At 39.9% G+C, this 15085-nt stretch overlaps 1 protein-coding gene across 1 annotated transcript; it reads right to left on the bottom strand.

The window, feature by feature from the left end:
* Positions 1-5856: 5856 nt before the first annotated feature.
* Positions 5857-12690, bottom strand: LRIT2 (leucine rich repeat, Ig-like and transmembrane domains 2). Its single transcript, XM_056529636.1, has 3 exons — positions 12594-12690; positions 11122-11906; positions 5857-9253 (listed from the first exon to the last, which is right to left on the bottom strand). The coding sequence occupies exons 1-3, from the start codon at positions 12638-12640 to the stop codon at positions 8433-8435; spliced, it is 1653 nt and encodes a 550-aa protein (XP_056385611.1). The 5' UTR covers positions 12641-12690; the 3' UTR covers positions 5857-8432.
* Between the last annotated feature and the right edge of the window lie 2395 nt (positions 12691-15085).

Genomic DNA, 15085 nt, shown 5'->3' with positions numbered 1-15085 from the left:
GGAAAAACAACTGTCAACTGTGACGTGAACTGACAGTGACGACTGATTTAATTTAACAGCCTAAAAAGGTTTTTCTTTTTTAATTTGCACAACTGTCACACCTAATGTGATTTGCACTAGGGTGACACAATTTGCCCTGCAAGCAAAAAAAATGGCAACTGTGACTTGAACTGACAGTGATGACTGATTTTATTTAACAGTCAAAAAAGTTTTTTTTATTTATTTGCACAACTGTCACACCTAATGTGATTTGCACTAGTGTGACAATGAGCAAAAAAGCTTGCCAGTGGAGTTCCCCTTTTAAGCAGTGGTCCCCAATCAGGGTGCCTCCAGCTGTTGCAAAACACACGGACTGATATATTTTAGCCCTTTGAATACTATAGTAGTTAGTTGCTTTAAAGAAAAAAAGCTTGCCAGCGGAATTCCCTTTTTATGCAGTGGTCCCCATCCAGGGTGCCTCCAGCTGTTGCAAAATACACGGACTGATATATTTCAGCCCTTTGAATACTGTAGTAGTTAGTTGCCTGAAGGAACTAAGTTTTATACTGGAGTACCCCTTTTAACCAGAGGTTCCCTCCCCACCAGGGTGCCTCCAGCTGTTGCAAGACACACAGACTGATATCTTTCAGCCCTTTGAATACTGTAGTAGTTAATTGCTTGAAGGAACTTAAGTTTGATTCTGGAGTACCCCTTTTAACCAGCGGTTCCCTCCCAACCAGGACTGATATCTTTCAGCCCTAAAAAGGGCTTTTTTGGGTGCTGTCCTTAAAGCAGATGTTACACTAGTGCTTTAGAAGTAAACTGGACCCTGAATACACCACCTAGCAGCAACCTAGCTATCGCTTTCCCTATACAGCAGGAGCAGCTTCTCTGACCCTCCACTTCCTAAGCCTGCAGCATGCTGAATGAGGCTAAAATGGCGTCCGTGCAAGAGGTAGCAGGGTCTGGAAGGGAGGGACTGCTGCTGATTGGCTGTAATGTGTCTGCTGACTCTGACTCACAGTGTCAAAGTTTACTGCAATGTTAAAGTATAGGGGGCAGATTGAACTTCACATATGTTCGCCCGGCGATGCGAACGCGAACATGCTAAATTCGCCAGGAACTGTTCGCCGGCGAACAATTCACGACATCTCTAATTAATAGGTACAAAATAGTACACTACTTAGATGTAAGTATGCAGTATGCACTGATGAGGGCAGAAAAATGCGCTACAATATGCCTAAAAACTCTGTATTTTTGTAAAACACCAGCCGGTGATTACTTTTGTCTGTCCTTTCACAGTATGTAGGTGCTTGACAGATTAACAGGTACAAAATAGTACACTACTTAGATGTACGTATGTGGTATGCACTGATGAGGGCAGACAAATGGTGCTACAGTACCCTTTTATAACACACCAGCAGTACACAACAGTGCTGTAGCCAAAAAAAGCTGTGTACTAAACCCAAAATTGCACTTTGTCACAGACTATTAGGAATGGACTGCTGGGTATTATGCCATCTACGGACTAGTATAATCAGCAGATGATTTTTGGTGGAACAAAGACACTGAATTGCGCTGAAAAATTATTCCTGCCTCCTCTGCTAAGGTTTATGAAGTTGAAGCAGCTTGTTGAAATGTATGAGGCAACACACAGCTATCTGCCCCTCTCTGTAATACAATGCTGAAGAAAGTGACTGGGAGGTTAATGCCTGCAGCTGCAGTAAAATCCTTTTCAGTGAAAAAAAACAATGCTCCCCGTCCACGAGAACGCTGATGTGACTAGGAGGATGTTAAACTCTGCTGGACTGCGCTTTTCTCTGCTGTAACATACAGGCTTTGCGTCCTATGATCCTTCTGCAGTGTATTGTAATGAAGTGACTGGCCTCAAGATGGCTGCCGATTATATAGGGCTGCGACATCACAGGGGACACTGGCTGCTGATAGGCTGAATCCTGCATTTTATTCATGGTCATCCTGCCTACCTCCCTTCCTGCCTTGCCTTCCCGCCTTCCCAGTGTTCTTTGCCCCATGTACTGACATGTGGAACTGCCATTTTAGATGCCCTGGAGCCTGCACCGCAGTAAATGGAGTTTAATGAAGCAATTTGCGAGATAGAAGTGCGGCGATATTCGCATTCATTGCAAATCTAATATTTCCTGAAATTCGTAACGAATTTGGGTTCGTCAGCATCGATTCGCTCATCTCTAATGATCACCTGTTTTGTATAATTGGTTATCAGGGCCAGAGCAACACATTGTGCTGCCTGAGTCCAAATGCTGCCCAAACAACTCCCCCACCCGGTAATCTGACCACCACATCAGGACCATTACCAGGGCCATTTGAAGGAATTTGAGGGCCCCAAGCAAAATAGACATGGACAAAATAAACAGTAGGCAGGTAGTACCCCCAGATTAACCCCCTACCCCCAGCAGGCATGTAGTACCCCCAGATTAACCCCCTCCCCCCAGTAGGCAGGTAGTACCCCAGGAGGGGGTTCATCTGGGGTACTACTCTCCTACTGGGGGGGAGGGGGTTAATCTGGGGGTACTACCTGCCTACTGGTGGGGCCCCAGATTAACCCCCAGTTGGCAGGTAGTACCCCCAGATTAACCTCCTCCCCCCACAGTAGGAAGGTAGTAACCCAGATTAACCCTCTCCCCTCCCCCCCAGACCCAGTAGGTAGATAGTAGTACTAGTACCCCTAGGAATTGAGTGCAGAACCTTGCAATCACATTCACTCACTGTCAGAGAGGTTGCACAACTAACGCTGCGCACGGTAATGTCAGGACGCCGGTCCTTGAACTCTGGGACTCGGCTCACGTGACATGGTGAGCCGAGTGAACATACGAGGCCCGGTCCGACGGCCGGTGAGCCAGAGCTGGGCACAAAAAGGAGCTAAAGGCAGCGGCTTCAGTCTCTGCCTCCCCCTCCAGGCAGACTCTCGGACTGCTGGCCCGGCAGTCCAACAGTTCGAGCTGCCTGCCAAACCGGGATAGCGCAAGAGGACAGGCAAACACCAGCTCTGCTTGGGGGGGGGGGGGGCGGGCCAGCTCGGGGCCCCAAGCAATTGCTTGGCTTGTCTGTCCTATTGCGACGGGCCTGACCATCACACTACAAAGTGACTGGATAATACCACAATACTGGTATCACTGTTATTAAATAAAAACCACTACATACAGACAATGTCCCCCAACTACCTCCCCCCCCATACAGTGACCCTATAGTGGTAGATACTAGCTAAGCATAGGATCTGCAGACCATATAAGTGATTACATACAATACATACAATTACATCTGGTGACAGGTCTTATTGGAGTTATTCACTATCGAGCGTCATGATGATCTCTAACAGCCTCCTCAGTGTCCTGGGCCTGACTTCCATTTCCTTACTATGCTCCTCACAGTGGACACTGACAGCTTAAATCTCTGTGATAGCTTTTTTTTTTTTTTTTTTTTTTTTCGCCTTCCCTTAAACCATAATGTTGAACAATCTTTATTTTCAGGTCATTTGAGAGTTATGAGGCCCCCACATGCCACTCTTCAAAGGAGAGTCAAAAAGAACAACAACGTGCAATTGGCCAACTTAAATACCTTTCCACATGATCGGATGCACCTGTCTATGAAGTTCAATGCTTAATGGTCCCACCAAACCAATAAATCAGTGCTCGGTAGTTACAGGTATTCAAATAAAATAAAAAAATGACAATTTTATCCACCTATCTATTTTTATGAATATTGCACATTTTCTGTTTATCCAATAAATCTCATTTCACTACTGAAATATTACTGTGTCTTTCAGATATTTGATAATTTTAAATTAAATTGCTGATCCAAACACCCAATTATTTATAAATAAAAATCATGTAAATTGTCAGGGGTAACTAAACTTTTGCATACAACTGTATGTATATGAATATATATGTGTATATATATATATATATATATATATATATATATATATATATATATATTTGTGCGTGTGCTGTTTGATTCTTTACCTGTGTTTCATTTATTTATTTTAAAGCTTGGAGCTTATTTTGGGACTATAACACCTATGCACACAACTACATGTGTTTATTTGTTTAATCATTGTTTTTTGATCTGAGGAAGGCACCAAAACGTGTTGTCCATTTTTATATTTACCAAATAAACCTTAATACTCATTGCAACTGTGGTTGCTCAAGAAACCGTTTGTGTGAAACAACCTGCCACGCTCATTCAAGAACCATTGTTGTTTACTTCTATATACCTATGCATCGTTCCGCACCATATGGTATGCAGATAATGTCCTCATACTGTGTATATACCATATCCATGCTCGCCATACAGTTGTGCCTATTATATAACACAACTTAGAAAGGTTAATTCAGCACAACAGTTGTGGTGATGGGTTCATTGGTCCCCAACATATTACACCAGGGAGTGCCCCTATGTTTTTTGCTCTTCTTTCCTTTTGACTTTTTGGTTAAAGGAGTAGTCCGGTGCGCACTTTTCTCATTTTATCCTGTTCGGGCTGCAAAATAAAAGAAAACAAACGTTCTCTTACCTGCCAATGAGCCCCCGGAGCTCCGGTACACTCCGGTACAGGTGTTCGTTCCCCGGGCTGTATTCTTCTTACTTCCTGTTAGCCCGGCACGTCACACGGAGCTTCAGCCTAACACCGGCCGCAGCGATGTCCCGCCTCGGCTGGTGATAAGGTGAAGCTCAGTGTGACGTGCCGAGCTAACAGGAAGTAAGAAGAATACAGCCCAGGGACCGAACACCTGTACCGGAGTGTACCGGAGCTCCGGGGGCTCATTGGCAGGTAAGAGAAAGTTTTTTTTCTTTTATTTTGCAGCCCGGACGGGATAAAATGAGAAAAGTGTGCGCCGCAGTACTCCTTTAACTATCTGCACTTTTTGCCAGAATAGTCAGGTGGGCATAATCTTTCTTTCAATAAAGACTATGAGGTGCGTGAGTACAATCCCATGCTTTGCATTTACACCGCTTTTTAACTAGTCAGGAAAAAATGCATGAACCATATAGTAAAATCACTATATCTCTGGAACAGAGTTGAACTTTTTTTTATTTCTATCATAAGTCCTCTGTAAGAGTAATTTAACATTATTTATGGTATGCATCTACATGAATTATGAAGAAATACTGAACTATTTACATATGCAGTTTATATTTATAGTTAGCATTGCTTTTCCATTAAATGATATACTGTGCATATATTTCTCTTTCACTGACTTGATTTGTGTGTTGTAGTAACATTTTTAATAGTTATGTAGTTTATTTCAATTGTTTTGTGTAAATGATTGTGATAATTATGGATCGCTTCTTATTTTTTTTATGTTGATTTTTTCTTTTTCTGTTTGTAGAGCTCACAAAAGCCTCAGTAATGTTTATGTTATTATACAATAAAACATTGAAAGGTTCAGACAAAAAAGGGCTTCTCTCATAAATAATACATAATGAACACATTCTGTTTAATGATTACTTTGTAAAAAAAAACAAAAATATGAAAATAAAACATATAAAAATTATAACAATACATAGTTGGAGATATACATGTATCTATAGATACAAAATGATTTTTTCACAGAGTTACTTATCTGCTTTCTTGTCTTAAAAGTATTAACTGGTCATTTCAAAGCTACTGAATTATTACACATGTTAACTCAACAAATCATTGATAGATGTAATCTACACATTGCAGGTATACTCTCCATTTTCCTAGAAACCAGTAACACCAATGTGAGGCAAGGTTACCAATTCATTTTTCTGTAGTCCAAAGTATTCATTAGCTGCCGCCCAACAACCCCCCCCCCCCCCCCTACTTACTACTCACTACTGATTGACAGTTTGCTCTCTATGCACAGTATCCATGGTGGAAGAGCATGGTAGCAACTTCACATACTTCATTAGTTTATTTATTTTTTAAAATTTTTGGGGGGATTTTATAACAACATTCATTAAAAAATGTGTGCGCTCAGCTCGCTCTGCAGCAGATGAACAATAGTTTTGATGAAAACTCCCACAAGAAAAAAAAAAGTAATACAGTACTAGAATCAGGGTTTCTACTTTCAGATAAGGCAGCATAAACCCAATGACAGATTCTCCTTAACCACTTAAAGACGCAGGGTTTTTCAGTTTTTGCACTTTCGTTTTTTCCTCCTCACGTTTTAAAAATCATAACCCTTTCAATTTTGCACCTAAAAACCCATATGATAGCTTATTGTTTGCACCACCAATTCTACTTTGCAGTGACATCAAACATTTTACCCAAAAATCTACAGCGAAACAGAAAAAAATAAATATTGTGCGACAAAATTGAAGAAAAAACGCCATTTTGTAACTTTTGGGGGCTTCCGTTTCTATGCAGTACATATTTCAGTAAAAATTATACCTGATCTTTATTCTGCAGGTCCATACAATTAAAATGATATCCTACTTATATAGGTTTGATTTTGTCATACTTAGAAAAAAAATCATAACTACATGCACGGAAATGTATACGTTTAAAATTGTCATCTCCTGTCTCCTATAACTTTTTTATTTTTCTGCGTATGGGGTGGTATGAGGGCTCATTTTTTGCGCCGTGTTCTGAAATTTTTAGCGGTTCCCTTTTTGTATTGATCAGACTTTTTGATTGCTTTTTATTAATTTTTTCATTATATAAAAAGCGACCAAAAATACGTTATTTTGGACTTTAGAATTTTTTTGCGTGTACGCCATTGACCGTGCGGTTTAATTAATGATATATTTTTATAATTCGGACATTTATACAAGCGGTGATACCACATATGTTTATATTTGTTTTTATTTACATGGTGGTTTTTTTTTTTATGGGAAAAGGGGGGTGATTTGAACTTTTATTAAGGAAAGGGTTAAATCACATTTATTAACTTTTTTTACACTTTTTTTTGCAGTGTTATAGCTCCCATAGGGACCTATAGCACTGCACACACTGATTGCCAGCACTGTTCACTGCAAAGCCATAGCTTTGCAGTGATCAGTGTTATCAGCGGTCGATTGCTCAAGCCTGCATCTCAGGCTTGGAGCAATCAATCGCCGAAGGGAAGGTAAGAGGACCTCCGCTCGTGTCCCAGCTTATCGGGACACCTCAGCCCCACTGAGCAGCCGGGCACCTTTCACTTTCGTTTTAGATGCGGCGTTCAACTTTGAACGCCACGTCTAATGGGTTAAAAGCACACGGCACCGTGATTGCTGCCGTGTGCCATTAGCCCCGGGTCCCAGCTTCCGATACATGCCGGGACCGACCTGATATGACGTGGGGTCACCTGCCAAGGCGTTATATCGCGGGAGCCGGCCAAGGACGTAAATATACGTCCTTGGCCGTTAAGGGGTTAAAGGGGTACTCCAGCACTAAGCATCTTATCCCCTATCAAAAGGATAGGGGATAGGATGTTAGAGCGCGGGGATCCCATCGCTGGGGACCCCAACTATCTCTCCTGCAGCACCCCCGTTTTTAAGCTGCACAGAGCGAGGATTGCTCTGTGCAACTGAAAAACGGAAGTGCTGTAGGAGAGATCATGGGGTCCCCAGCAGCAGGATGGCCGCAATGGAACATCTTATCGCCCATCCTTTCAATAGGGGATAAGATGTATAGCGCCAAAGTACCCCAGGATATGAGATAGGTATCCCTCTATGCACTGAGCAGGCACCGCTCCATGCACGGAGCTGTGTTGACCACTGCATGCATTTCTACCTGATGAAGCCGTCTTACTGTGAAACGCGTTGCATCATGGGTGATTAAACGTATCATGTCCATTGCTGTGTGTCCAGCGCCTCCGACTCCCGTCGCAAGTATGAAAATAGCAGTGACCTAAACTTGATGAAAAGAATCTGGAGTACAGAGAATCTAATCTGCATTACAATTGTTGGAAATGCTTTAATCTATGGACTGCCCAGTGGTCAACAAATGTCACACCTCCGGGGGGAGGGGCTAGGAGACCTGACAATTTATATTGTATGGTCAACTTTGTATCTCCCCCGCCCACTATGGAAATAACATACATATCAGGGAAGAACTGTATGAGCTGGTAGCTACAGCTCTTGTCATGAGTCTCTATACTTCCCTTAATACATCCCATTATATGATCTTTTTTAGCCTTGGTCAACAATGCCCTCAAGTCCTTTTCGGTAGCAGTTTTACCCAGTTTAATCAGAGTATAGTATGTGTTTTTATATGAGTTTTGATATAGATCTTGTTTGTGTACTAAAAAGTTCATGTTCCAGTAGATAATATCTGGGTAAGCTGCAAAGTTACAGTGGGAAATATTAAGAATTTGGAGATCAATTCTTGAGTGCAAAGTAACAATACATCAGAATTGTATCATAGCACTTTCCATCTATGTCCGGTGTTTTGCCTAATTTTCCTTTCCATAGTAAATGTTTATTTGAGCTGCGCCAGTGCATGCTATTAGGCAACAAGGAACACTGTTTTAGTAGAGTTCTGCTGGGTTCTTGTTTTCTGGCTTAGCCTTATTAAGCTTATCCTCGGAACATCGTCGCCTTCGATTTTCTTCTGTGCATTCTCTCTGGCACAGTCCCTCTTCACTGCTGGCCTGTAAGCTGTCAAAGGTACTCTCTTTGTTGTTATCTTTCTTCAGGTTTTTTTGCCCTTTGTGCCTTCTCCGGCAAAGGCCTAAGCATTTTTCAATGCAGTTAAGTCTGGTCTCTGTGGTGCAAGCATACATTCCCGCTGGCACTGCTAACACCATGGCACATACAATAACAATTATATGGATAAGTTTTTCCCTCTGTTCCAATTCACTGATGTCGCTACCAGTCAAGAACAAAATGCATTGTCCCTTCCTGGGTCGTTTACTTTTTAACGTGATACAAACTTCATATTTAGTTGTTGGAAGCAAATCATTTACAGAATATGTGTAAATTCCAGGGCCAATATTTATGACTTCTTTCTCCTTGTCATCATATTTGCCAAAATAAATTGTATACCATGTTTCACTTGGATTCTCTGTCACGGCAAACCATTCTAAAGATATTCCATAAACTGTCTGCTTGGCAATTCTTATATCTATAAATACATTCTCATCTGAAGACAATGATGGACTATAAGAGTATGAAGGAAACACTGAGGGATCTCCTGCCCTTGAAGACGGGACGTGCAGAATAATTGAAGAGGTAGAGTTGCCCAGGAAATTTTTAGCTACACAGTTGTAGACTCCAGCATCTGCAAGATGCACTACTGGGATTACTAACTCAGATTTTACTGTCTCCTCATCTATCAATATGGTGGACACTGTGAAAAGAAGAAAAACATTTACTATAGTGGCTATTGGCAACTATTACCTGCTATAAGATACAGCTCACATATGTTGCTGTTCTATTCCACATTCTATAGCAAGTAACAACCCAGCTGCACAAAATACGCAAAATGGATTACCAGATAAAAATATTTGAAATGTTGCCATAAAGAATGCTTTTAGAATAACTGTGCATGTATGACAAATAAATAGATAGTTTTTTGTTTTGTTTAAGTGGCACCCAGACCCAGTAAAGCAATCTATCTAGTCACCTGTCTGATCTGGTGTCCAGTATTCCAGAAGTGGAGCATGTTACCGCTGAGGCCACTGATTGGCTGCAGTGGTCACATGTCATCCGCTTCTCAAAACAAAGCTTTTACAGGGGATCAGCATTGGATCGGACAAGTGAGTGTGGATTGTTTTAATGTTTTCTCGTGTTTGGGATCATTTAAAAAAATTCTAACCAACCATTTAATCTTTCTAAAAAGTTATGAAACTGTGAAGTGTGCATATAGTGCTGACCCTGAGTTACAGTATGAATTAGCAAAGTGTTACATTCCCAATTTGACTTACAGTATTCATGGCCAAAATGTATATTCTTGTTGGCTCAATATCAGCACAGAGCTTGCACTAGTCATTCTGGGAAGTTTAGCAAAAGACTTTTCAAAATGCATTGTTCTACTGCAGGGGTAGTACAGGGGTACTGCGGTGGAAAACAATTATTATTATTTTTTAATCAACTGGTGCCAGAAAGTTAAACAGATTTCTTTATTTATTTCTATAAAAAAATTCTTAAACCATACAATACTTATCAGCTGATGTAAACTCCAAAGCTATGGGGATTTGCTTCTACTCTGGACAGTTCCTGACACAGACAAAGGTGTCAGCAGAGAGTGCTGTGGTCAGACAGAAAATAAATTTTAAAAGAAAAGAACTACCTGTGGAGCATACAGCAGCTGATAAGTACTGGAAGGATTAAGATTTCTAAATAGAAGTAATTTACAAATCTGTTTAACTTTCTGGCACTAGTTAATTAAAAAAAACTATTTTTCAACCCGAGTACCCCTTTAAGGCCTCCATACACATTAGAAAGAACAAAGTTGGCCTAACTGTCTAATTGTCTATTTTGTATGGGGTCCCCCATGACAGATGATGTTGGAAGTATTTTGTATTTCAACTGAATTTCAATTGTTTTTCTCAGACAGATTATGGCAGATTATTTCATGTAGACTATGTATATAAATAAATAAATGAATAAATATTGGTTTCTATTTTCTAAGAAAATAGGTAAGCCACACCCATCAAATGTAAATGCAGATAGTTTTTATCTTGTTTTCAGCTGAACTATAATAATAACAATGTGATAATATGTTAACCCAGTGGTTATTGTCTTGCATGAACAATTGTTCCTTTAATTGTCTGCTGTCTGAAACCTCCCAACTTAACCCAACAGTCCTTATTCCTTTTTATGAAAATATGTTTTTGTGGTTTCCAGGGGAGTATGTTGGGGGACTCCTCTATGGATACCTAGACTCCCATGTTAAGAAATATATATACTGTATGGTATAGTTTTTTTTTATTGGATCCTGCATTATGGAATAGCTACTTGGCAGAAAAAGAGAAACTACCAAAATGGAGGCCAAACTGACACTTTGTTGGCCTTCCTTTGGTTACTGGGCTGTATGAATAAATAATGTTTGCCATATGTGTCAGTTATGTCTTCATTTACTCCACACTTGTGGAGTTCTCAGTGCAGGGCTGGGTGATGACCTTCTCACTTATTTGTAGTAGGTTCCTACAGCACCATTCTTCACCTGTTCTTTATAGACCATGGCAAATAAATAATTTTTTTACTTCGACTTACCATTATTTGCTTTGCTGTTTGATGTTTTGAAACCATGGGTCCATAATATTGATGGCATAGGACTTGCAGTTATGAAACAAACCAGTGTTACATTCAACCCTTCCTGTACCGTAATGTTGGACACTAAAGAGTTAGTGGTTGGCTTCATACAGCTTTTTAACTCCAATTCGTGAAAGAATTTGCCAGCTTTAGAATCTGGACTAGCACAGGTCAAGTATGAATTCATCAATATAATAGGTGTGCTCACTGTTTTCATAAAATTGACAAATCCTTTAAGACGACAATCACACATCCAAGGGTTGTCATGTAAGGCCAAGACTACATTGGTACTTATTTCAGTCCTCTCTGTTGTGTGTGCTTTTTGATACAAGGGCCAGCTTAAAAAAACATCTTTGGAGATGATAGTAAGCTGATTGAAGGATAAGTCTAAGTAGGTCAGATTGGACAGAAACTTCAGAGCATGTTCTGGAAGAACATCTAATCTGTTGTGCTTCAGGTCCAGTATCCTTAAAGCAGGAGTGTCTTGAAAAGCAGTCCATGGTACTGATCGCAGTTTGTTTCCTTGTAGTCTTAGTTCCTTTAGCCTTTGAAGGTCTTCTAAGCTTTTCATATGCATTAGAGTAATGTTGTTGAAATTGAGCCAGAGGTATTCTAATGAGCTAACCCCACCAAACAACCCCCGAGAAAGTTCGGTGAGGTGACATTTTTCTACTCTTACTTTGCGAATATCTGGAGGGATGTCATCTGGTATTTTGTTTAGAGATGAGGACATGCAAAGTAGACTTCTGTAAAATAAAGAACAAATTCAGTTTATTTATTTAATTTTTGTTTTACTATAGTTTTCATGCATGAGGCTTAAAGTGTTGCATCACTCTCCCCACTGTGATTGTGAAACAAATTTGATATATTTTTCAGGTTTTGTTATTTGTTATTAGGCTTTGAGCTAAAGAAGGACTGAAATATATTCTAAATAATACTATAATAGTAAAATATTATAATTACTAGATAGTCCTACATGTTTGCATTTAATATATATATTTGTACTTCTGGATTGATACAGTAACTCTGAATGTCACTTGCTTATAGACAGCCATTAATGTAGAACCATTAGAAGCAGATATAGTATGTTGTACAATGTTATGAGGAACAATCTAAATCATACTCCAAAAATCTTTATGACATTACTATAGCAAAAGCACTCTTTTATAACATGGAGGTTCACAATTAATCTAGTTATTTTTTAGTCAACAAAAATATTTAACAAAATATTTTATATTGTAAATTATATTATGTAATGTTTAGAGCTTGAAAAGGGCCAACTGGTTATGCTAAGGATATCCTAACATCAAACACACCATATAAAAGATATAAAACATCATTACTTAGGAAATGGAAAAAAAAATTAAATAAGTTACAAATAATTTATTCTTAATTGTCATCTATTACTTGCAGTAAGGATGTCCCTTACTTACCGCCCAAAAGTGTCATTTGAACAGGAACATCCAGTTACACAGGACATCGAGACCAAGGCAAATTCTGAAAAGAAAACTAGCAAAAGAATAAGGTTCCAAGTTGCATCCATATTCTTTCTTGGATATATACTCTACTCTTATTCTGAGAGACAGGCAGACAGGTTCCAAGTAGTAAATCCTATTAACATTAATCTTACTTCAATCAGAACAAATGGCTGTTGAAGACATTAACACAAATTTAAAGTGAAGGTTCCATTTAAGACTCAGACATGTTTTTTTTTTTTTTTAAGTTTAGTAATACTGTACAATTTTCTGACCCTTTGACATATTTTTTTATTTTGCTTTGACATTTACAGGTGTATGTAAAAGTTTAGGCACCTGACAATTTCCATGATTTTCATTTATAAATAATTGGGTCTTTAGATCAGTAATAAAATTTTGATCTATTAAATATATTATATCTTAATATCATATTTCATAAGTGATATGAGGTTTACTGGGTGAACAGAAAATGTGCAATCTGCAGTAAAACAAAAGGAGACAGGTGCATAAATTTGGGCACCCGACAGAAATATCACATCAATAGATGATCATTCTCAAAGACAAAATGTCTCGGCACTGCTGGCTATTAGCATACAGGTCACATTAATTGTGGTACCCCCTCCTCCGGCACTACTTCTCAGAGATCCCAGTCACAGGTGCTCACGTAATCAGATATTATATAATTCACACAGCATATAGAAAGCACGAAGCACTCACCAGGCATATTCTGTTCAAACATTAGGAATTATTTATTTCATGGGCCTGACGAAGTGCTACATGCATGATATGAACCATTGCCTTTTTTCCTCCCCAACACCAATGCACCTACTGCTGCTGTACTACGTTATGAAATAAATAATTCTTACTGTTTGAACAGAAGATGCCTTGTGAGTGCTTTGTGCTTTCTATATGCTTTGTGAATAATATCACATCAATATTTAGTTGAGCCTCCTTTCTCAAAAACTAGCTGTGTACCCGGTGCTGCCCAGTTTTTCCTACCTTATCCTTGTGGGGGGAGGAAAAGCAGCAAAGCAGGATGCTTTTGTCCTCATATTCCGCCCCTAAATCCTGACCCCATATCCCCTACTCATATCCCGACTCCAAATCCCCTCCTCATATCTCGACCCCATTATCCCGTCCCCATATCCCAACCTTATATCCTGTCCTCATATCCCATCCTCATATCCGTCCCTATATCCCAACCTCATATCTCGACCCCATATTCCGTCCCCATATCCTGACCCCATATCCCAACCTCATATCCCGTCCTCATATCCCGTCCTCATATCCCATCCTCATATCCCGTCCCCATAGCTAATCCTCATTTATAATCCTCATATTCCACCCTCAGGTGGGGCTGCATTGTGATAAAGATATTGTAAGCTGAAAATAAAATGGGTGTGGCATAAAAGGTGGGCATGTCTTTGTGAGATGGAACATGGCATGCAGGGAGGGTGTGGCTTACCAGCCAGACTGACGCATTCCACAGGAGAAGCAGAGCTTGTGGAGTAAGGTACCAGAAGTTCTATATACTTGCATGGGACTTTGAAAAAAAAAAAAACATCCTTTACATATGGGGCAGGTTAGGGATTAATTTAACTATTATATATTTTTATTTCAAAATAGAGAAAAAGAGGAAATCGGCACTACCCTAGTCCCCTGGTTCGAAGCATGCAATCCTGGCAACAGCTGCAGGTCTCCCGGCAGTGTTCAGCTTGTGAGTGGGAAGAATCCGTAGGACCAGTGCAAAAGACAGAATCAAGCAGCAACTCTCCGGTTGGTGCAAACGGAATTTCTCTATTCTCAGTTCAGCAGACAAACATGTCTAAAATCAGGAGGAGGCAGAGGCTCAAAGACTCCAAGCAGTGAGTACAGGTAACGTTGTTTCACACAACTCATGTGCTTCTACAGACCTGCCCACTTCCTGCTAGGCGGCACTGAAATACTTGATTCCAGTGGCGTCAGCAGGACAGGTGAGTAACATAGAACTCTAAACATGAAAAAGATCTAAAAAATATAGAAAAGCTATAGAAAAACGCTAAAATCAATCTTATCGTTCAGTCCCAGCATATCTTGAGCTCTTCTTTTCAATATAATATAAGCTTCTCGTTGCAACAATTTCTTATGTCTGTCCTCGCCGTTGTTGCTAGTAACGCATTCTAGACCACAGAATTGTAGCTTGGAGGTGTCACTGTTGTGATGTGTTCTCACATGATTTATAAATCTTGGTGAACCTTTTCCAGACCTAACGGACCAAATGTGTTCTCAAAATCTGGTAAAGAGGGGTCTGATGGTACTCCCAATATAAAAGAATCCACAACTACACCTCATACTGTAGACTATAAATTTCGACCTGCAGCATATGAAATCGGAAATTTTAAAATTTACTCCACCTAATGTAATGTTCTTACAAGGAAGAAAGTGAGAACACCAATTACAGGAACCGCACT

Source organism: Hyla sarda, chromosome 7 (assembly GCF_029499605.1).
Source record: "Hyla sarda isolate aHylSar1 chromosome 7, aHylSar1.hap1, whole genome shotgun sequence".
Taxonomy (NCBI): domain Eukaryota; kingdom Metazoa; phylum Chordata; class Amphibia; order Anura; family Hylidae; genus Hyla; species Hyla sarda.
This window is presented reverse-complemented; position numbering and strand designations above follow the sequence as displayed.